The sequence below is a fragment of the Helianthus annuus genome, chromosome 5 (genome assembly GCF_002127325.2).
Source record: "Helianthus annuus cultivar XRQ/B chromosome 5, HanXRQr2.0-SUNRISE, whole genome shotgun sequence".
Taxonomy (NCBI): domain Eukaryota; kingdom Viridiplantae; phylum Streptophyta; class Magnoliopsida; order Asterales; family Asteraceae; genus Helianthus; species Helianthus annuus.
In genome coordinates, this window is record NC_035437.2 from 167,447,665 (window position 1) to 167,471,708 (window position 24,044).

Sequence of the window (24,044 nt, forward strand, 5' to 3'; positions counted from 1 at the left end):
ACGAATTTTCGAATTAATTGAATCGAACTTTTCAAATTTTTATTTTTTTCATCTGAATTCGTATTCGATTTATATTTGAAACTCAAATTCGAATGGAATTCAAATAAATTCTATTTAATTCAAACTCACCTTAAACAATAAATTATTTTACTTTCATTTTTTAAAACTACTACAAATTAATTATATATAACATAAAATATAATAATCTGCAAAATTAATTAACTGTCAATATGTAAAAACACCAAAATTTAGAAGATACATTGGTTACTGGTAGCGATTTAAGTTAGGTAAAAATTTAAAAATAAATAGTTTAGGCTATTTGTCATAAGGTCTGGTAATGTTATTAATAATAAATTTATCATTTATGGATGTGATTCATATTTTGGCCAAGGTTAGAAGTTATGTGTGTGTGTGTGTATATTAAAAAGTTATATATAAATTGAATTCGATTTTCGAATCGAATTGAAAATCATAAATTCATATTCGATTCGGATTCGATTATTGGACTCGAATACGAATCAACTTGAATTCGAACCTTGATAATCGAATTCAAATCGAGTCGAGTCGAATTTCGAATTTTTCAAATCCGGATCGAATTCTAAACACCCCTAGCAACAAGCAGCAGGAGCAACAACATCAACAACAAGAACACGAAGAACATCTACAGTTCTACACCATCGACAACAAGAACAACAATAATAATATCTACGTAACATTTTATAATGTTATAACAAAATATTGGATGGGAGTTTTTGTGGGCTCATCTAAATCCTATAAAATGGGACCAGTTAGAGCCTTAGAGCGGTAGACTTTGGTGGGCGGGCTCACATTTGGTTAGTGCCTTAGTGGTACACTGGTACCCAATATTATTCTTCTTATCTCTTGGAAATGAAGTCATCTATGCAAAACCATAAACATGTTTAGGTAGAAAACCATAAACAAAGTTAAATAAGGTCAGGGGCAGATCTACCCTTCAAGAAGGGGTAACCTCCGTTACCCCTTAATGCTCCGACCGTAGTGTAAATCTAGTGTAAATTTTGGAAAAATTTAACGTTCTTTCGATTTCGTTACCCCTTTTCTTTGAAACGTTGCCCCTATAATAATTTTCTAGATCCGCCACTGAGTAAGGTTTCACATAATAATATTACAAAGAGTTGAAAATAAGTGTGACTAACTTTATGTAATACTCTACTTGGCTTATTGTTGTGAAAAGATTTGAAAGAAACACACCATAAATAGAACTTTTAACTATTACAAAAAAAAATAATAATAAATAACTACACAGAATATATACATTAATAATACATTGTGTTATTTATGATAATAATTATAAATATAAAAGACTATAACTGAATATATAATAAATAAATATATATTTATATAGAGGCCGGTTAACGTACAAAATGCCTTGTGTACGCGATGCATTATCAACGTGCGAATTGGGTGGTTTATAACATGCGATTTTCCTATTCCTTAATCACATGTGATTTCAAAAAGCTCTTGTATATGCGATTTTAGGCTATTTTTGAACATGCGATTTCCAGGTTTCTTGAAACATGCGATTTTATTTTTTTTGTAACATAACGTGTGATTTTGCCACCGTGTACGCAATGTACGTTAAGGCATATTGTAATATAAATATAATAACTCAATAATTAATAAAAAAACAAGCCTAGCTCAAGTTTGGAAACTTTTTAACAAGCTAAGCTCGAGCTCAACTTGTTAAGCAAAACGAGCAGAGCTCCAGCCTCGCTCCCTATCAATATTGAACTTTCACAGCAATTGAAAAGACATTTTACAATTATTTGCCATGTATAAGCATATGTATAACAAAGCATAACGGCATCCGTGAAACAACACAAGCAGATACATTACTTGTTTATGGGAATTCATACTAGTATGTTGAAGACCGTACCCAACATCATCATCCATCAGATATACTCATTGTGATTCGACTCCCATAGTTCTGCAGCACAAGACACCAGTGTCGTTAAATCTCAAATACTATTCAAGTAATATCCTACCAGTACAGCAAGAGCTGCTTACCTGATCATATTCATATCCATTCCGCACTTGCAACTGCAAATCATCGTCTTTACTATACCTTCACATATTTGTCAACATAGCCCTGCAAAAATAACATAGGGAGTTTATTATCTTGACGTAGCTACGCATATAAACCGTAAAAGATTAAAGTAATAAAAAGTTGAAACGAATTACCATTACAAGCTTAGTGAGCTTTCTTTGAGAAGAATCAATGTAATGATTTATCTTGGCTTGGGACTTGGGTATCTGGTGTTTCTTCACAGCTCCCGACACTTTATCAACAGTCTTCTTAACGATAGTCTTAAACGCCTCTTTACTCATATTACCCTGTCTCCATGACGGCTTTAATACCTCCTTCACAAAATCCGCAAGCGCGATCTTGAAAAGTTTCATCGATCTCGAATCCTTACTCTTTCTATTCTTCACTTGATCAATCTCAACTTCCCCTGTGGCCATATCGGGTAAATCGATCGGTGAGCTAGGGCTAGGACTGTCATTTTCCACCGCACCCACCTCAGCATCTGCAGTCTCACCAAATCCGTCATTTTCTTCACTTGCGGCAATAGTATTACTTTTCTTCACCGAGTTTGAAGACGGATCAACGCTATCGAACAGCGGATCATATTGATCACCACCAGATGTAAGTGGATTGTGTGCAAAATTACCTGTTTGCCCCTCGCCAGGTGTGTGGTTCTGATTGGTTGAAGCGCCGTAACCTTGATTAAAAACACCAGAACTGAGCTTTGTACTTAGCGGCTGATCAAAGGTTGATGCATAAGGGTTGTAGTGACTCGAGATTCTAGACCGCGCAAAATCAGATACGCTATCAGCAACAGGGTTTTGCAAGAAAGATTGTACTGTATTTGAAGAAACTAAATTTGGTGATGAATTTCGTGCAAAGTTTTCTTGATTAATACCCGTGGGACCCACAGGTTGTTGGAGGATTGGGTAGTTCATAGGGTATGCACCAAGATGAGCGGTGGTTTCAGACCCGTAAGGTGTGACAAAGGGCTGAAAAGGATAGTTAGTTTGAAAAGGTGGCGGATTTAACTGATACGGCGGCACAGGCCTACCAAGTTGCGGACGTGATAGTGGTTGTGGCGGTGGTGGCGGTGGCGGAAAAGAGTTCCACAAGGTAGCAGGTGGCATGAGACTGTATTCATTGACCGGTTTTGGTTCGGGTTGAGACATTTGGTTTAACAAATGTCCACTAATTGGAATCTGAGTCATCGGACCTCCTATAGGCATTTCAGTTGCAGGGTGTTCAGTTTCATGACCAGTTGCCACGTCAGCAGAGTGACCTGGAGGTTCCACAAGATCTTCATTGAATCTACGGACCTCATCTTTCTCAGGCACTGATTTATCTGAGTCTTTTAATCTATCTGATACCTCGTGTTTGTTTTTACGCCACCTGGACTCGTCTTTCTTATCAGGTACATGACGGTACCGACAATTAGGCCTATAACACTTGCCCGCACGAAAATCATAACAGATTTCTTGTACATGACTTTTATTCCTACTATTATAAGGAGATCTGCTTCTGCCTCTTTTCCTCGGAGACCAGCTGCCAAACACACACATATTAACAAGAGTTTTAGTATAATAATTTCGTAACAACAATAAATTAAAGCAGTACCTGCGGGATGGACTACGTTTTTCTCTAATCCTACGTGGACTTCTTCCCCTCCTCCCATAAGGAGATCGACTTCTTTGTCTTTCATAAGATTGACTTCTACTTCTACTTCTACCTCTTTTAACACGCCTCCTGGTAGAATAATCATCAGAATCACTATCACTATCACTACCACCTTTTCTCGCTACTCTCCCAAACTCATCAGTTTCTAACTCAACATCATTATCTCCCTTCTGGGCCCCACTATTTTTAGGACCGGTAGTACCACCATCAGTTCTGTTCTCCAACTTTTCAGGCTCCATGGAAGGTTCCGAAACTTTAGATGCTATATCCAAAGAACCTTCCACCACAGGCGCAGATAGTGTAGTGCGTTCATTTTCTTGTGGGGTGACTGCTACAGGACTAACATTTTCGAAATGTGGGTCGTTATCATTTTCGGAGTTATCGTCAGAAGCATAGCCTTGTATAAGTCTAAACGGGCTTTGCTCTGATTGGTTCATCTCTTGGTATAAATTTACGTTGTTTTGTTCTGTTTTGCAATCTAAAGATGATTCAGAATCTGCAACATCAACCTTCGTCGTCTTTTCAAGCTGAGTATCATTGAGAGAGAGATCGAGCCCTATGATACAAAAAAGGTTTTATTTTTATATATATTTTTTTCAGGGAAGAAGAAATTATAATGAAACAGCTAAAACATGCAATAACTTTGTAGACTGTACCCGGTTCAATCGCTCTTGGGGATTCGCATGCAATGTTTTCTGCTTTTGTATCAACATCATTGGATATAAAAGCAGCTTCGTGTTTTTCGTTCCCAAATGATTTACCGACACCTGGCTCTTCTGGAAGTGTAATATCATCTAAAAGCAAAAAAAATGTCAAATTAGGTGAACATTTTGCAATATAATAAAACGCATAATTTGATATAAATTAACCTTCCATATCCATGTCAGAACCAGCAGGGGAATGAGATATGTCTTCATGCGATGTGCCAGCCACTAATGGTTTTGAAGACAGACCCGTATTATTCCCTCCTTCAAGCAACCCATCTGAACGACATTTCATTTTCATCCATTTAAAATACTCATGCGAAATCGCAGCTTCACTTCCTGCTGCTCCTCCAAACAAAAACTCAAACTCCGGATTACCAACCTCGTTTTTACGTGTCATTTCTTCGAATCCTTCACCATTTTTAGCAATATACTGACATAAAACTTCAATTTTACGGACAGTGTTCTCATCTCTAGGTGGAGGTGGAGGGGCATCAGACAAACTATAGCTGGAAGTCTCTTTCACACTCATTTCAGAACCATTAACATGACCAAAGCCATTAAGAACGGGTGAAGACGGTGGAAGAGGTGGAGTTCCGGGAGGAGGAGACGACGGTGGTGGTGGTGGTGGCCGTAGCGGTAGTACGAATGACCCAGAACCAGTGGGCGTAAAGTAGCTTGAAGACGGTGGAGGAGCTAGCGGTGGCGGGACCCTATAAAAATGTTGTCCTGGTGGTGGAATTCTCGGAATTTGAAGCTGGTTAGGAGGAGGAACCGGTGGTGGCATACGTTGACCTTGACTCCAGCTCATGTAAGATTGACTCGAGGTCAACGTTCCACTTCCAGCACCCGAACCAGGAACAGGCTGGACATATGGAGACGCGCCTGCTTGTTGAAACGAGAGAGGCGGTGGCAACCGCGCCCTGTACTGCTGATAGTTCCCTTGATTATTCATCACACTGGCTTAAACAGTTAAACTGTTAAACTATACACAATATCATCAGCAAAGCCGGCATTACAGCCCTGTCAGCCGTACAACAAAACCGTAAGATTACGCTACAAAACGGTTCCTATTTAATATACAACCATTGATAGTTAAAGCAACAACTAACTTAGTAACTCATCATATCAAGTAATTATTATTTAACAAAATGTATGAAAATCAAAAGAGCAACATATATGCAAACCCTAACTTAATTGTGAAAAATCAAAATTAACATTAAAACTATACATTTCACGCTATACACCAAATCATTAATGAGCAACATAGCTCGTGATTCAGAAACCTAGGGCAACATCAGCGAAATGCTTAGAAACAAGATCTGTATAAGTAATTTGGCAAAAGTTAACCTAATAGATGTGTGTTTGATGAAAATTGGAATACCTTGATCCTCTATGAGAGTTGGAGAGTGATTGAATACATGAATCTGAGCGTGTTTATGCAGAAATTTGCAGATTGAGGCGGTGAATTGTTGTTGAATCGTGTTATTATGGTGAAACCTTGAAGAAGGGGAATACGAAGAGGGATTTATCAAAGAGGATTATTTTACCTTACGCGGCTAGGGTACTACTAATATTCGGGTATAACATGTAACATGATTGTTGTTGAAATGGTTTATATGCTAGCCCAAAGGGTAAAACCTACGCGTTGCTATGACATGTTATTGGTAAAAAGCTCGTTGTTGATAACTATAAGGCCATGGGGTATGGGGCTTGGGTTGGGGCGTGGGTTGGCTGAAAACGCTCAATCACCACCCCAGGGGCTTGGGTTGGGGCGTGGCCCCATTGGCGTGGATTTGAAGTCGGGCATGGGGCGGGCTAGTAGGGCTAGTAAGGTGACATGGCGGGCTCTCAATGGCCAAACCAAACTCATGCCCCAACCCAAGCCCCACCATACCCCATGGGCGTGGGTTTGAGTGGTGGGGGGCTCCCATTCCACGTGTCAACAAATGCTCCAACCCAAGCCCCACCATACCCAATGGTCTAAAAAGTTTATCTACAATGGTTTATTATACAAAAGTTGTCTGCTATAACCCTAAAAAGTAAATCGTGTTTTACATAAATCAAAAACCAAAGTGAATACTCGATATTAGTTTTGATAATACTCGTACTAGCACCTATGTTGTCCGGTCAACATCGACTTGGTTCATCGCCTTACCGGTACCCCAAAATGTAAAGTCATGTTTTTAATCGACTGAAAACCATGAAAACAAATGGGTAAATGTGTATATTTTAGATACACATTTAATCGCCTTACTGATACCCTACTATGGGCCTGGCCCACTAAGGAATCTCAGGGTAAAGTCTAGTTAAGACTGCGGGGTATGGTGGGGCTTGGGTTGGGGCGGGTGATGACACGTGGAATGGGAGCCCCTCCACTGCCTGGTACGTGTCCGCGGGGTATGGTGGGGCGTGGGTTGGGCTTGGGTTGGGTGCACCGCGTGGCAGGGTAGTTTATAAAAAAAAATATACAAAATTTAAAAAAAATCACACAAACATTTATAAAAAAAACATACAACTTCATTATTTATAAAATTACATAAACCTAAAAATTACAAAATAAGAAACCTAAAGCGTTAAATAAATTTCAAAAAGGTCGATCTTGTCGAACGCCCTTTTTTCCTTGCCGCGAAACTCTATGTTCGCCACCGCCACCCGGTCCTCGTGGCTTAACTCGCCCCCAGGAACGGCTTCGTAGTAAGCCTTGAAACGGTCGAGCTTGGGACGTAGCTCGCGCCATTTATGTTGGCACGCGTTCATGTTGTGGCGGTCGTTACCGACGTTTAGTCGGTAGGCCGCGAAAGCTTCCGGCCAATATTTGGTTTGGCCCGGTGGCCGCCCCTTCATAGCGTCAACGACGCTTGTGACTAGGGCAAGTTCTTCGTGGTGGGTCCAGGATGCCATAGCGGGTTCGTGGGATGTTGGGTTTGTGGTGACCGGCTGGGGCAGCGGGTGGGTTTTGTCGAATTTTTGGGACCACGGTGGGGGTTGGGATGGACCACCCGGTTAGGGTTTGGGGGTATTTATATAGGATGTTGGGGTTTGGGTGACCGGTTGGGGTGACCGCTTGGCCAAGCCAACGGTTTGAATTTAAAAATTCAAAACTTTTGGGATGGCCCGCTATGACGTGGCGGGTGAGCCAATGATATTCAGCCAACTAGGATGGCCAATCCGCCCCACGCCCGGCTTGAAACCCATGCCCCAAGGGCCACGCCGAAACCCATGCCCACCCGGGGTGGTGGCTTGGGCGTTTTCCCGCTACCCACGCCCAAACTCCCGCCCCATACCCCGCAGTCTAAGATGAGGATGTTAAAGAGATAATTGTCTCTTAGTGTCCTGGTATCATCCCAACTAAGGAATCGGACCAGGTGCATTTAATGAAGAGGAAAATTGATCATTCAAGTTGCAGCTTCAACCGGAAGATAACTTTAAAGCTGTAATATACACTTAGCAAATATGAATAGGATAAAGATTACTTAAGCTGAAAAGTTCAAATGTTGAGTCTATGGATTCCATCTTTTATTGAAACTCATTGGTTTTTGATATTTGTAATAGTGACATGCCAGCCTGTTCCGAGTTGGGGTGTTACAACTGATTTTTCTGGCTCAGCCCATGCAGGCCATTTGCCCAGCGTAAGCTGCGTTTTGTTTAGAAGCACTTCGGTGGGCATGCAGAACAGTAGATTACAATGCAGCAACAACCATAAGTCTAAAAAGTTGATAAGGAAATTATTGTTCTTGGGACTTGGTTTATTGTATATGTCGATCAAGAAACAAAAGGCAAACTATTTAGCATGATCATACAAATTCTTGATCATGTACGGGATTTGACTTCATTGGTGTGTATTGATGCATACTATAACAGATATAAAATGGAATCGAGAAATCGATAGTTTTGACTATACGTGTATGGTAAATTGTTTCAACTAAAGTTCACGCTGTTCCAGGGGGTGGATCCTGTTTAGTGATGGAAGCATACTGACATGATCATCCGTTTAAATGGAAAGTCGACTTACCACTAAGATCAAATCTGCTCTATAAAATAGAAAATCATTGTCCAAATAAACATATGAAAATCAGAAAATGCTGATTTACGTGGACCTGCGACCCCTCACTGCTTAGGATTCAGGGCCTTTTGAAGTTCAAGCATGTTCGTGGTTTCACGATTTACCTCCTACACGTCAGCTACATGACCACTCGGTGGCCTCCTTAGAAGCTGAATTGTCCTTTACTTGAGCAATATTTTGAAATACAAATTTTATTGTACGAGCCACCGAACTTTTTAAGGGTAGGGTTCTTCAAACAATTCTGTCCTGTAGTAAGCAAAACAAATAATGAAATGCATTAATACATGTGGATAAGTGATAATGAGAAAACCACATTTTATTGTACCATTAATGAAGTTGTTCCATAAAGGACCTAATGTTCTTCAAATCTTCTTTAGAATCCGAATACTTTGGCGGCTTAAAAAGCTTCCACAACCCTTCCGGATGCCCGTGTCTAACCTTAACATCCACAAACCTCCCATATATCTTCTCGCATTCCGGATACGGTTTCACGTAAAGATTATAAAACCTCAACCTACTAAACTTAACCAAAGACCTCAACCCCACCTCATCACCTATCCCGCCTTTCGATCTCAAATACTCAATCACGTTATAACGAGGAACTATCTGTTTCTCAAAATGCACCCCTAAATACTCCGGAACGTCAACCAAACAATAAACGTCAAACTTCATCACGTTTATCAAAAACTCGATCTTTTTATCAATCTCATCCAAATCATACAACACCACCCGCGGTTCTCTCCACAACACGCTAAACGCATCTCTATACGACAACCCGTGTTTATGCAAGCAATCGATTCTTAACTTAACATTATACGAAGCCCTAAACGCCCCATCACTAAAAATCTTTTCTTTAACCGGAACCCTACATTTCAAACTATTTAACATTCGCAAACACTTCGACAACTCTCCCACTTCCGACCGAAGAATTTTCGGGTTTCTAACAATCTCATCTCTAATTTCCTTAGGTTCAAACCCCATTTCACTAAACTCGCCGATCAACGGCTTCAACTTATTCTCCACGCCGAATCCCAAAACCCCGGGATACATTCGGATCACCGAGTCTATCTTACTCCTATGAATCCCAATTCCTAACAAGAACTCAACTTTCCCCCAAATTTGTTCTTCACTCATAGTAATAACCATAGGAAACTCCTCTAAAACCCTAGTTATAGTAACTGAGCTAAACCTAAAACCCTTTAAACACTCAATACACTGCAAAACATCATCTGGGTATAAATCAAACTTTCTAGAAACTTCTAGGACCTTCTGGATCATGGTCATGTTGTCTAAAACCCCTAATTTTGAAATACCCAGTTCCCATTTTTTGAGAAAATTGAGGTCTAGAACCCTAGGGCAGTTGGAAACAGTGGAGGTGATGAAATTGGTGGAAGAATTGAATAAAGATAGGATTTTTAGTGATGTTTCGATGTCTGTGACGTTGGAATTGAGTAAGAATTGGTTTGATTTGAGGAAGTTGTGGAGGTTATGAATGGGGAAACCGTACTGTTGGAGAAGAGTTGAAATGGGGTGTGAATTGTTGCATGTTGTTGAAGAGAAATTAGGGTTTTGAAATGGGATTGATTTGGGGAAGAAGAGGGCTTTTGTTATGATTATTCTAAACGCCATTGATAGTGTGTGCAGAGGCACTTGGAGAATGTATTGATTCTATTTCATTGAAACAATAAAAAAATCAATTTCACCCATTATTCGGCTGTCTAGAGGTATCATAGTGAAACTAGATTTCGAATATTTCTGATCGGTTTAATTGTTTAAATCGAATATGAATGTATGATTTTCAATTCCATTCCATTCGAGTCGATTCAAATCTAAATTACACATGTATATTTTTTTATATTTATATATAGAGTAATATTAATATTAATATATATTTATACACATACACGTAAAAGAAACCTTCTAATTCGAGTCAAACTAAAAAAACTTATTTTTGCACTAGTTTAAAAAAAGTAAAATAATTTTTTGAATTCGAGATTCAACTTCAAATTGAACCAAATTTTGAATTATATATATATATATATATGGATCCCATTAAGTCTAATCACTTTTGAAATCCATCTCCACCGTTGGATCATGCTGAGATTAAATCTCAGCCACTTAAACTCCAAAAAATAACTGCTATGATTGCAGTTCATGACAGTTTCCTTACCTGGTGGTTACCTCCACCATTTTCTAGCCCATGTCTCCACAACTCAATCTCCTACAAACCTGGGTAGTGCTCTAAAGTCAGTTGAGGAGGTATTATTATATAATGTACCTTAGAAGCAATAGTTCATATCTTTAAATCTAATGTTATTCAAGGGTTCGGCTTTTGGAAGGGGAAAAATAGGAGAATCAAATACACTCTGTTTGGGCAGGAACAAATCCGATGTATCTTCAGGTATCGCTTGGGAATATGCATCAATTTAGCCAAGCAGGTTCACTCTTTCTTACCTTTTGAAGTTCAATTTTGTGTACTGTTTAGGATTAAGCCTTTATTTCATGTTCAGTTTTGTATCAATTTACGATCTCGGACGCCGATTAGGCAACGTAACTAAATGTCCGTCTATCTCACACACAAACTATATAAACATAATTCCCTCAAATGTATTACTCTGTTATTCACTAAACAAATGCCCAATTTCACCCTTATCATTGCCATTTATATCACCTTTCTAAATTGCAAAAAAAAAAAAAAACACTTCTTCCAATCCACCCTGTTTGGTTCCTTATCGTGTTTGTCCGTGATATTGGTTATTTGGCAAGCTAAAATACAGTTTTATGTCAAAAAATTTGCTTGTAGAACAGAGCAAACACTATGGCAGATAGCAATGACATTGAGGACCAGATGGATCAGAGGTTGGCAACTATGAGGAGATGGATGAATGATGATGATGTTGAAGAGTAGTTAAGAGGAAAAAGCTGATGATGATCATGGTAAAGAAAAGCATGTTGGGCTGCTTACTTTGCCACCACATGGTTCTGAGATTTTCATTGGGAGGCTTTCTAAGGATGTGGTTGAGGAAGATTGAGTGAATTTTGTGAACCTTTTGGGGATGTTGTTTAGGTCAGCTCTAACGGTAATTATTTAATGAGAAGATTGTGTTTTATTGTTATTTTTTAAATATATATTTTTCTGTGTGATTGTTCAGGTAAGTTTGGTGAGATATATGGAGACCAATGAAGGTAAGGGTTTTGCATTTGTGGCATTTAGAAGTAAAGATGATGTTCAAAAGGCCATTGAAGAACTACATAACAAAGATTTTAAAGTATAAAGCTATAAACTTTTGCTTATTTGTTAGGCATTTTCTGGATTTGGTACTCAGTTTTATGATGTTCTTTGCATGGTACGGGCTTCAGGTGTTCACTCTCTGAATACATATACAGACAATTCATAGGTAATGTGCCAAAGACTTGGACTGATGATGAGTTCAGAAAAGTAATTGAGGAAATAGGCCTAGGTTCAGAAGTGTCATTGAGAGCTTATAAAGGTGGAATCGGTGGTGTTGGTTATGGAATGCCATATATTTTTTGCTTATATTATGATCAATTTACATGGGAAACTTGGTTTCCGTGTGTTGCCCGGGTTGCTCTTGTGTCATGGGGATTTTAGATATGGGGAGCACTTTATTATATATATATATATATATATATATTGGTCTACAAAATTATGCAACCTGTACAGTGTCTTGGATCTTTACAGATGTATAATGATTCATGTTTCTAAATATTTTAGTGTATTTGGTTTTTATTTGTTGTAGGTGTGGATCATACATAGCCAATCAAGGGAAAAAAAGGCTTTGTAAGAAAAAATGTTGTTGCTTGAGGGCTCACATAATTATGCATTTTCATCCGCGTATAGTCCCCCTATTACACGATCCCTAGCCCAGTAAGTACATAGACCCTTTCTTTGCTTTTGAGTTTTGACTACACTTGAAGCAAGTGTAAGTTTATTTATAATGTAGCTTTAAAGTTACATGAACTTTTTATAATTCACATATCCTACTTTTCTAAATTTTGGTTCTTTTAATGCTAAGGATCTTAGCAACAACATTTACAATGAACTTCCATACAGGTTGCCTTTAAATCTAACACACTTGTAAGTTTCACTCCAGATAAATTTACTAGGTGTGTCAATCGTGTAGGGTTAGCGGGTTGTGGCTTGGCGAGTTGCAGGTTGACGGGTTGATGGGTTGATTGTGGAACACGAACTATATCTTTATTCATGTCAAAATCCGGATACACATAATTTGGGTCAAATCGAACACAACCCATTTTTACCAATTTGCTAAATAATTATTTGGAATTTGAGAAACATATATAAATCCTAAGATTTGGATTCCGGTTGATATAGACCAATACTGTCTCTTCCTTGCATAACTTTATATAGTATGATAGTCGGGTCGGATAATGCGTAAAAACAAGTCATGTTTCATTATGCTATTACCCATTGTAGATAACATAACCCAATTTATTTCTCTAATCGTAATAACCTATTGGTGGTCATTGTCACATTTCTTGTAGGTCGTTTTATGTTGGTGCTGCTGGTGGAAGAGTATCATAGTAATGCGGACGAGAAGTTTGCAGAGGTTGTATGCATTATATCATTTTGTGCTTCATGTTTGTTTATACTACCAAACAGGAGCAATTGTAATTTGATTTTCATTTATAGTTTTTTAATTGGGTATTTGTTAAATTAGCCCTTTTTGTTCCATGCAACTGGTTTGAAGTTTTTTCTTCTGCTTGAGCTTATAACAAGCACAAGCCTAAGTTTTTTGTTATTTTGATTTCCTCTGGAGCTGTAATTTAGTAAATTTAACCATTTGGCCCCTTCCCTACGCAACATCTGATCCTCTAAGACAATTGCGCCATCACGGCACTGCTTGTGTTGTATTAGTCAATATATGGTCACGTAAAGACTAGCTTAATGCCATCCAATTGATTGAAATTACCTCAAACCTTGCTTTTTCGGATTTTTAGGCATATTGTACGTGTAAATATTACATTTTGATGAAACATTCCATACATTTAGGATCTTTTTAAACAAATAATGTTTTATTATGTAAATAAAAAATAATTATATCATTACGACTAGGGATGACCTCGGTATCGTCTGGTATCGAACCGGTACCGATATCGAAAGAACCGGTACCGAAAATCCTCAAAAGTGGGTACCGGTACCGAATATACCCGGTTCGGTACGGTTCGGTACCGGTACGGTACCGGTATTTGAGGGTAAAAACCGGTAAATACCGGTACCGAACCGGTACCGTACCGTACTGGTACCAAACCAGTACCGAAAATGCTAAAAATCGGTACCGAATCGGTACCGAAAAAGTACCCGGTTCGGTACCGGGAACGATTTGCTCATCCCTAATTACGACGCTAAAAACCCGTTCACCGGACGGGTATTAAACTAGTTGTGCATGAAATTCGAATCGAGTAAATCAAATCTAAATTGGATTCGAATCGAATACGAATTCAAGTAAAAAATAAAAATTCAAAAAATTCGATTTGATTAGTTTGAAAATTCGCTGTTCGATTCATCGAACACCCTTACCTTTATTGCATAAATAATATAAATCTCTACCCCATTTATTTATTTGCTTGTAATTTTATTAAATTAAATGCGTGTTTAATTTTTAAGATTAAACACCCTTAATTTGTTGATTTTTTAAGAAGCAATAACTTGAATATATAAAATAACAATATTAAGTATTAATATGTTATCCGCTGCCCAATGGTTTTTGTGAGTTCAATAAAATTTAGAGTGTTTTTGTGGGTTACTAAAATGCGATATTTGTGGGTTTTATATTGTGTTTTGGATGATAAGGTTTTGATTATTAAATGACTAACATTAGTGTGTTTTAAATGCGTAGTTCTACGATAGCGTGTTTGAAGTTTTTATGAACTGTTAGAGTTTGGATATTGTGTTTTATTGATCTTCACACAGCATAGTTCTACGATAGCGTGTTTGAAGTTTTTATAGACTGTTAAAGTTTGGATATTGTGTTTCATTGATATTCACACAGTTATTTGTGGGTTTCAAGTGTGTTTTATGGTTGAAATTGTGGTATTTTATTACTTTGTAGGTAAAATTGACTTTATAGTGGAATCTTTCTATACTAATAAACAAAAATCATTTTTGGACACGTGTCATTCTCTGGTAATTTCTCACCCTTATTTTTTTATTTATCTCTTTTATTAAATAATAATAATAATAATAATAATAATAATAATAATAATAATAATAATAATAATAATAATAATAATAAACATCAATTTAAGTATTTAACTAAATCTATTTATCTCTTTGTTTTCATAATCTGAAATTGGTTTCTTTTTTAACTCTAAAGTTTCAATCTTTGACAATTTAAGTCTAAAGTTTCAATCTTTGCTATTTTAACCCCTTTGATTATTTTAATTTTTAACTTCTAATTAAAAAGTTTTCATCTTTTGCAATTTAACCCCTTTAATATTTTTTACTTTCAACCCAAAGCTTTTCATCTTTTACAATTTAATCTCAACACTTTTTTTACTTTCAATTTTAGTCTCTTATATACTTTTCATCTTTCATAAGTTCTCCGTTTAACGTGTTGTTCTAAATTTTCGAGTTAACACGCCGCAACGTGCGTGTGTGGTTCAACGTTTTTCATCTATTTTTTTCCTGTTTGACATGTCCATTGCATCGTGTCTATTTTCCCCCGTTTGATAGATCTGTCGCAACGTGCGAGTCAGAGATCGATTTAGTTATTTTTTTTCTCGGTTTTACACACATGCTCGTGGTCATGTGAGAAACACTTGTCTTTCATCTAACATGATATATAACTATTTAATCCTCCGCCGCATTGCGGCGGGTGATAATTCTAGTATAGACATATAGACGAAACATGTTTGGATTTGAAATTAACTAAATAGATATTATTTAGGAAACAAAATAATCTCCTCGTCAAAAGAAGATATCAAGAAGGTAATCTACAAGTATGTTTGAAAATTGAAATATTTGCGATGATCATCATCACATCACATTACCCTACGTACAATGCAACTTCTCTTCTCCTTAACTCGCCACCATCCGGCCACCGGCACGCCGTCGCATTACCACAACCACACCACTTTTACACAACCATCACGCCGGTTCAAACCGGAAGTTTCATGCAACTTGTTTCCTAATCACGTTGAATTAAGGTCAACAAGAGCTGAATTTACAAGACCCAATTTTCTATTCACTCAACCAATTACTTACCAAAAAACATGGTAATTAATTCCTCTTGTTTATTGCCACTTATTACATACACACACCTGTATATTTCTTTGAACTCATTCATACGAGTCAAACGGGTTGGTGGGTTGTTAACCGGTTGTAAACATGTTAAACGGGTTGATGGGTTGTAATAAATGGGTTAAACAGGTCGTAAACAAGATTAAGGGTGTTGTTGGTCCACGGTTTAAACTTGATCACGACCCATTTAATTAAATAGTTCAACCTGAGCATGCCCCATTTATTAAACGGGCAGTTCCGACCGGGGGGTCGAAAACGTGTATATACCAAAAAATTTCTATAAAACCTGGGTGTAAAAAACGTATATACCCAAAAATTTATATACAAAAACTACATACTCTCCACTACTGAGCGAAAAGTTCGGGGGGTCGGCCGCCCCCTCCCGCCCCCACTAAGCTACGCCAATGTTAAACGGGATAGATATAAATTATTTGTTATATTCATAGGCAATTACATTCTACAAGGAGACTCACACCTGAAAATGGTGCGACAAAAGGCTTGATCTTAGCAAATGTGGCTGTGTATCTGCTCTCGAAAGTTGCCGACACAAAGTTCATAAGGCAGAACTTCACGGTGAGTTCTTCATGGTTATGGTGTTTCTCTTTGAACGTCATGACTTATTCGCATATACGTGTGTTTTCCCTAACACGTCGAATAAAAACTATTTTGAAAGGAAAAGTTTTTTTCTAACGGGTTTTCTGGACTTTATTTATATATCTTTTTTATTAAAAAATATATATATTTTCTTTTGTCAAATAAAAAAAAATTAGCTTAAAGGGAAACCAAGAGAAATTTACAGTAGCCCAAGTTGGGGTTTTCTGAAAAAGGTATCAACCCGACCCGTATAAAATATACACTATTGTTCTTCTGTACAAGTTATTTCATCTATGCAGGTACTTCTGGATAACTTTAACAGCGGACGGTATCATACTATGATAACTTCTGCTTTCAGTCACAAGGACTTTTTACATATCCTCCCAAATATAATCGCGCTTTATAGCTATGGCAAAAGAGTACGTATTAAGTTCATACACGTAACATTCATTCATTCTTTCTTGTTTTCTGAATTGATAACCACATTCCACAGATGGAACAACGCTTTGGGCCTGAATTTCTGCTTAAGTTGTATCTGGCTGGGGCTTTTACTGGCTCGGTTTCATTCCTGTTGCATCGGGTTTTTCTTGCCTTGTCATCAAAGGTCAAACATCCAAAACACTATCACGATTCACGGACCATATTTCATTATCTAACTGTTATTATTGCAGGACAAGCAATCGTGTGAATCGGACCGTTCAAAACTTGCAGCTTATGTACTACATTAACATTCTTGTTTCTCCCATAATTTTTCTCATTTATATAACATTCTTGTTTGGAACATCTTTTTAAATTATTATTATTATTTTTTTTTTTTACATTTTAGGGAGCAAGTGATGCAGTGATGGCTATCTTGATGCTTGATACATTACTCACCCCAGTGAATATTTCACTTGGCAAGTTTACAATACCTGCCCATGCTCTATTAGCGGTAAATGAAATCTTCATGGTTTATTCAAACATGTAATAGTAACGTGTTCGTGTTAAAATAAGAGAAGTGTCTGTATCCCAAGGTTGAACGATGTTGTCGCCGCCCATTTTTCATGCAAGTTTATAAGTTCAAGAGATCTTAATGTGTTATACAACAACAACAACCGTACCCCAGCGAATATATGTTCAAGAGATCTTAGGGGCTGTTTGTTTACCTTTTAATGAGGCTCTTAATGGTTCAGACCTCTTACTGGTTCAGCACTTAATGGTTCAGACTGTTTTGTTTCGCGAGCAGATGTCTGAATGGTTCAGACATTTGCCTCTGAATGGCTAAGTATTATACTGAGTCTGAATGGCTAAGACCTCTAATCTGAATTGGTTAGATATTTTCCTCTGAACGGTTAAGCATTATACTGGCTCTTAATGGTTCAGACCTCTTACTAGTTCAGCACTTAATGGTTCAGATCTCTTACTGGTTCAGCAGTTAACCATTCCGAAGTTGCCAAACAGCTTCTTAATGTGTTAATTAGTTGATTAGTTGTAGTGTAGAAGTTTGTTTTCTATATCTCATGGTCATTTTGTTTCATGTAATCATTTCAGGGGAGTTATATTTGGGATGATATACAAAAACTAAAGGTATGATCCTTAATGTGTTATGATCTATCTATTCACTCTTAAAATAGTAAAAAAAGTTGTCCTAAAACCGCACACACACACACGTTGAGGTTCCTTACAGAGCAAGAGGGAACACCAAAAAAAAAAAAAAAAACTAAATACTTATCTATTTTATTAGTTTTTTGTTTTTCATTTTTAAAATTTTGTACTTCTTAAATTTTTTAAATACAAATACGTATGTTACGTACATAAACCATCAAAATAATTTGGTCATGTGTTTTTGAATTTTTTATTGTTTTACCACTCATAAACAAATTTATACATAAACAAATTTGGTCATAGGTTTTATACATAAACAAATTTGTGCATATGTTCTTTCTGAATTTCAATAGAGATGAATAAAATTGTATATCAACTATTTTCTTTTTAAAATGTTTTTTGATCGAAAAAAATGAATGATTTATTTTTTGTTTAACGTGTGCTCGCAACGTATAATGTTCTATATAGATCCCTCCCTTGCATATGTGTGTGAATATGTTGTGAACCGCGACAAGTGCATAACGCACACGTATAAAATGCATAATAAATACTACATAGTAATAGAGAAAGAGAGAGAAACAAAAGCGATTACATAACTGTCTTATGTGTCGCATTTAAAGCGATAGATGCATTATGCGGTTTTCAACATATTAGCGATTCTAAAATGTTGAAACCCTTTAAAATCATATATTATGATCTGAACACCCCCCCCCCCAACTGTACACACACACACTTCTCTTTTCTATATATACATATATATTATATGCAACTATTACTGTTTACTATTTCAGGAAGATAATAAAATTTCAGGATCTGCTCACTTGGGTGGTGCTGCGGTTGGAATCATAACTTGGGCATGGCTGAGAAAGGGGCGGTTATAAATTCTGTTTTATTAGACCCAAATCAGTTAGCCTGTTTTGACCCAAATCAAATTGAACATTTTTTTCCAATCGGCATGCTGTTTAGCTTACCTGACCCAACCTACTCGTTTTGCTGTATGTTATTTAGCATAAAAGAATGAACATGCATAACCTGAAATAGATGAGAATTTAGAAATATTGTAAAAACTTATCACCTGGAAAATTAAAATAAGAGAAAATATGTTCATTTTAAGTAGGGGTTACAATCCTTATAGATCGCGGAGTAAAGTTTATGCCTTTAAATCGACTCATACTTATTCATGTATGAAGGAATATGATCTTCGATACTTGGAAAACCAAACCGAGCCGGCTGGATATGACAATCTGATCCAAATCCAACCCATGGTATGCCTGCTAACGTGTCACGTTCTGGTAATTACCTTCTACAATGGTCGCATAAGCATCACTCGCTCCAAGATAATGAACCGTCATTCTAGTACTATATAAGTACTTGATAATCATAAGAACAGGAGGTTATACTTTCCCGCTCTACACGCTACACTTGCACTCTTGCTATCTCTATTCATTCATAAGTATATTTATGAGTTAACTGCACTTTTCGTCCCTGTGGTTTGTGGAAAATGCCACTTCAGTCCAAAAGAAGAAATTTGCGCTAGTTCCGTCCTCAACATTTTTTAAACGTGCCACTTCAGTCCAAAAAGATAACGTCTTGCGCCAGTTCCGTCCTCAGCGTTTTTAACGACGCGTTCTCTTTTTGGACTGAAGTGGCACGTTTCAAAAATGTTGATGACAGAACTGGCGTTAATTTTTTTTTGGACGGAAGTGGCATTTTCCACCAAACCACAGAGACGAAAATGACAGTTAACTCTATATTTATTCTCACGTCGGATGTTGGTCACAAGGAGAATTCGTTCTTACTATGATGAAACTAACGTGTTATGTTTTGTAGTATTTTGGCTCGCTTTAGGTGTTCGAAGCTCCATATGCATGAACCGTCTACCCGGAACCAGGTGTGACATACTTAAAATGATATAACCTAAACGTGTCGCGTTATACACACACCCCTAGCACATTCTTAATTTCTTTTGAATGGCTATGCATTTCATTAAAATGGGCAACCAACAAGAAGTTAGGAGCCACAAAACTTGCTGCTATATACAAACATCAGTACTCAAAACAAGATGGACTCCCAAAATGAAAAAGAACAACATGATGTCCATTAGTTTCGCCCTGTTTTTGACCCATAGGAACGTGTTTGACTTGATATCCTCATAACCTTTAACAGGGATGGTCGTGTGTTGTTGAAAATTTTGTCATTTTAAGCATGCCAAATTAACCAAATTTTGGAAACGAAAATCACCTGAAGCACCTTCTGTTTTTTTAAGCAAACCTGCAGATTTCCATGAGATGCCCATTAATCGTTCGACATAGTTGCAACCAGAAAAGAAGTTAAAATGCACCAAATTCCATTTTGTGTCCAAATGAGCTATGCGAAACTGCATTAGGCTGCTAGCAGTAACTTGGCCGTTTCATCAGAATTTCCACAGAACGTGCAAGTTGTGTCGTTGATGGTTATACCCCTCCTGGTTACACTAACTCACTTATCCTAACACCATCATGTTTTTTGCAAGTTTCGGAGCAAACTTTCTTCCATTTTTGGCCATGGTTATATGAGTTCAAACCTGTTACTGTTAATTTCTAGGTATGGATAAGAGCTTGAACCATGGCAATGAGAGCTGATCGCACGTCATCTTCATCATACACACTCGTTAGATAGTTATGCATCTCTATAACATCCTAAACATAAAATTTATTTCATTAATCAATGACTTTTGGATATCAAGAAAATCTTTGAATGTTGGCTTAGTAAGTATACCTGATGATCAAGCTTGGCAACTTCATTCATGACCCCTTTAAACCAATCAAAGGAACCTTGTTCTCTAGTCACCCAGTAAAAGTAAGCATTTGCAGTCCCTAAAGTTTTCTTTTTTTTTTTTTGGAGATACCCAAATTTAAAAATATAAAAATTAAAAAAATTAAAAAAAAACGAAAAAGAATGAAAATCAATGGTTTGATCGAGTATAATGAAATAGATTAACACAAATCTAAACAACAATTAACGTTGTTAAACAATTAAACAAATCAAAATTCGAGCCGAACATTGTATTAATTAACTTACCCATCCTAACCCGTTCAAGTTGGTTAACTTACCGATCCTAACCCGTACATTCTATTAATTAATACTTGAGTAAATTACTTTTTGAGTTCTTGTGTCTTAGTGGTTTAAACATTTGAGTTCAAAATCAAAATGTTTAACGCCCTCAGTCCCTAGACACTTTTTTATAACTATTTAAGTCCTTTTGAGTCCAATTTTATTAACAAAATTGGACTCGAACCGTTATAAAATGAACAAAATTGGACTCAAAACGTTATAAAATAAATGACTAGGGACTCAGGGAGTTAAATTTTTTGATTTTGAACTCAAGTTGTTAAAACTACTAAAACACAAGGACTCAAAAAGTAATTTCATCTCAATACTTTTTGATGTCCATTATGACGCCCATAAGTATAGGTGTTGGCCCAAAACGGTCCAAGACTTTCTTTTTAAAGTCAGCCCAGATTTAGACCCTTGGGCCATAATTGCCAGGTCTAATGTTGCAATATAAAAATGTGTAACCAACCGTTGCTCCAAAATCTATACCAATCACATACACCTAACAAAGTCCAGACACACATGATCAAGGTGATTTCATGTCCAATGTTAGTAGGTGAAGAAACACTAACCTGGTAGGCTCCAACGAATACTTCAACTCTTGGCGATCCGAACAGCTGACTGCAAAACAGAACACCGTTAGGACTCGTTACAGGAATGAGGTTATTCTTGTAACCACCCTCCGGCGTGAGAATAAGTCTCGGTATTTGGGAGTAAGAAAGTATATAAAGAGAGAGAGAGTTGGTACGAGCAGAATGTCCATACCTTTTGATGTTTACCTCTATTTATAGTTTACGAGTAGGGTTTCCCGTAAGTTAGGAGATAATCCGATGAGTTAGGGATTTGCATGATCTTCCCAAAATATTGGAGATTCGGTTACTTGGTTTATCCATGCAGAATGGAACATTCTAGAATAAACGTGAATATAATTGATTACTTATAATAAAATAATAGGTGATGACCGGGTCGGGTTAGTCGGTCCGGGTCATATCTCGTCAGTAGGCAGAAACAGCACGAGACAAATGTTAATTATGTCTACGCAAATAATATTATCACAATATAAAAACTAAATTTTAAACAAAACGATATAAAAGGTTTTTCGTAATAAAAACGACTTTAGAAAACTTTCAACCAGATTGATCCGTTCTAAATATCCATATTTTTTCTTCATTTGCGTCGTTTCAGATAAAACAATCGACAACGAATCTTTAGTTATTTTTAACGGCGAAACTTTTATATATAATATAGAAAACGGTCCAGCAAGAGTAACTGAAACCCCCACAATTACATCTCGAATATTGAAATCAATCCACATATCCCAATTAAGGTTGCAAAATTTTGATCTAGTAAAATTCCAAAGGAAAGAGTTCTCTTTAATTATTAGTTAGATTTTTTTTTGAACGGCGAACACACACAAGCCCCTTAAATCTACTCCTATAACCACTTTGTTGGACTCGAACACACTCCACTTTGGTAGAGATAAACACGGTATGCTCATATGCCACCGCGCCACCGCCACCTCCTAAACCACCGTTGCTGTCGTCTCTTCCCGGAGATATATTCTGGACTTTTTTTTGTTAAAGGTGAAGCAAATGTGACTGTTCAATATGTATTTTGTGATAATTCAGAAAACGCAACTTTGCTGACATCGAATTCTGAATTCTGATCAACATCATTTATTGTATACTTGTTTTCAACTAGAGGAGATAGCAGAGTTCAAGGTATATTTGTTAGTATGTCATTTGTGTGAACATAATGGGCCATATGTTTGGGTTCTGTTTAAACTTCAAAAAGTATATTTAGTCATAGTGGATAACTTCACTATAATTTCATTATTTTCCAACTTTTTTGGTTAGCTTCTAAAACGCAGACATCTTAAAACTAAATAAGCTGATTTATTGAAAATGTACCCGAATAAATGATTATTCATTTAATTGCGTTTTTGAATTGTGTTTTATAACATATCTACTTCCCTGAGTTTTTGTATTGTGTTTTATAAAACACACCAATGTGTTGCATTTTATTGTGCTTTAATTCATTACGTCTATAACATAACGAAAAAACACATTTTTTTCTTGTTTTTAGTCCATTGCGTTTTATAACACAGTGAAAAAAACCACATTTTTTGTGTTTTCTGTTCATTGTGTTTAAAAAAAACACATTTCTTTGTGTTTTATATCCCATTGCGTTTTAGAATAAGCACATTTCTTTATGTATTTTGTCCATTACGTTTTAGAAAAAAAAAACATTTCTTTGTGTTTTCTGTCTATTGCGTTTTAGAAAAAAAAAAAAAAAAGACATTTTTTGTGTTCTTTGTCCATTGCGTTTTACGTATCTGGGTTTCTAATTTTTTTTTTCAAAATTATAACAATGGTATACTTGTTTTAGAGATAAAAAACACTCGTTTTTATGGTGCAATTGTTATAAAAAAAATTATGTCGTATGAAAGAGTTATTAACGCTTAAAAAACGTGAGAAATTGGATGAAAGAGAAACTATTCTCTTAGATTGACTAGAATACTCCTAAACAAACTCACATGCCTTATTTTTTTCTTTTTTTTTGTTCAATTCACTCATTTAATCTTAACCTTGATTATTAAATAGATAAAATTACTTCCTAACCTTCTACCCAAATAAACTTCCTAGTATATATTCACTCATTTAATCTTAACCTTGAATCTCAATACTAATCAACAATATGAGCAAATACAATTTAGAACTTATCTATGAGGTATGGCCTAAAGATGTATATAACATACGTTCACTGAAACACTACCAAATCAATTAAGATGAGATGGGTGTGTGTGTGCGCGCGCTTTGATAACAAAAAGAGACGAGAGAGATGTGGGAGAGAGTGTGTTTTGATGTGTAAATGTTAAGCCCATCTTCAATGCATCCACTTTCAAATGTGTCTTTCAACGCATCATATTAGTTGTCACATCATATTTCCAACGTACCCATTTCCTCTCTAATGCATATG

The 24,044-nt window shown here is 36.6% G+C and overlaps 3 protein-coding genes and 1 long non-coding RNA gene across 12 annotated transcripts; 2 read left to right on the top strand and 2 right to left on the bottom strand.

Moving 5' to 3' along the window:
• Positions 1-1,682: 1,682 nt before the first annotated feature.
• Positions 1,683-6,070, bottom strand: LOC110873375. Of its 3 annotated transcripts, none has more exons than XM_022122291.2 (7): positions 5,831-6,070; positions 4,612-5,469; positions 4,399-4,536; positions 3,683-4,298; positions 2,221-3,610; positions 2,047-2,128; positions 1,683-1,966 (listed from the first exon to the last, which is right to left on the bottom strand). In XM_022122291.2, the coding sequence occupies exons 2-6, from the start codon at positions 5,399-5,401 to the stop codon at positions 2,099-2,101; spliced, it is 2,964 nt and encodes a 987-aa protein (XP_021977983.1). In that variant the 5' UTR covers positions 5,402-5,469; positions 5,831-6,070; the 3' UTR covers positions 1,683-1,966; positions 2,047-2,098. The 3 variants fall into 3 exon arrangements, with proteins under 3 accessions (XP_021977983.1, XP_021977984.1, XP_021977985.1); XM_022122292.2 differs by having other exon boundaries at positions 4,612-5,431; positions 5,831-6,039; XM_022122293.2 differs by having other exon boundaries at positions 4,612-5,405; positions 5,831-6,036.
• A 1,971-nt stretch (positions 6,071-8,041) lies between these two features.
• On the bottom strand, positions 8,042-10,251 carry LOC110873374 (transcription termination factor MTERF15, mitochondrial). The gene is made up of 2 exons (XM_022122290.2): positions 8,838-10,251; positions 8,042-8,758 (listed from the first exon to the last, which is right to left on the bottom strand). Exon 1 carries the CDS (start codon positions 10,139-10,141, stop codon positions 8,840-8,842), a length of 1,302 nt encoding a protein of 433 aa, XP_021977982.1. The 5' UTR covers positions 10,142-10,251; the 3' UTR covers positions 8,042-8,758; positions 8,838-8,839.
• Positions 10,252-10,634: 383 nt separating this feature from the next.
• On the top strand, positions 10,635-13,226 carry LOC110873372. 7 transcript variants are annotated; one of them, XR_002555094.2, is made up of 4 exons: positions 10,635-10,950; positions 11,316-11,579; positions 11,665-12,401; positions 13,037-13,226. It is a non-coding gene; the product is annotated as an uncharacterized LOC110873372 (long non-coding RNA). The 7 variants fall into 7 exon arrangements; XR_004893560.1 differs by lacking the exon at positions 13,037-13,226 and having other exon boundaries at positions 11,316-11,592; positions 11,665-11,781; positions 11,873-13,021; XR_004893559.1 differs by lacking the exon at positions 13,037-13,226 and having other exon boundaries at positions 11,665-11,910; positions 12,274-13,021.
• A 2,655-nt stretch (positions 13,227-15,881) lies between these two features.
• On the top strand, positions 15,882-18,864 carry LOC110871312 (RHOMBOID-like protein 12, mitochondrial). Its single transcript, XM_022120141.2, has 8 exons — positions 15,882-15,958; positions 16,241-16,367; positions 16,688-16,807; positions 16,882-16,992; positions 17,060-17,104; positions 17,215-17,319; positions 17,919-17,954; positions 18,764-18,864. The coding sequence occupies exons 1-8, from the start codon at positions 15,882-15,884 to the stop codon at positions 18,851-18,853; spliced, it is 711 nt and encodes a 236-aa protein (XP_021975833.2). The 3' UTR covers positions 18,854-18,864.
• Positions 18,865-24,044: the final 5,180 nt, after the last annotated feature.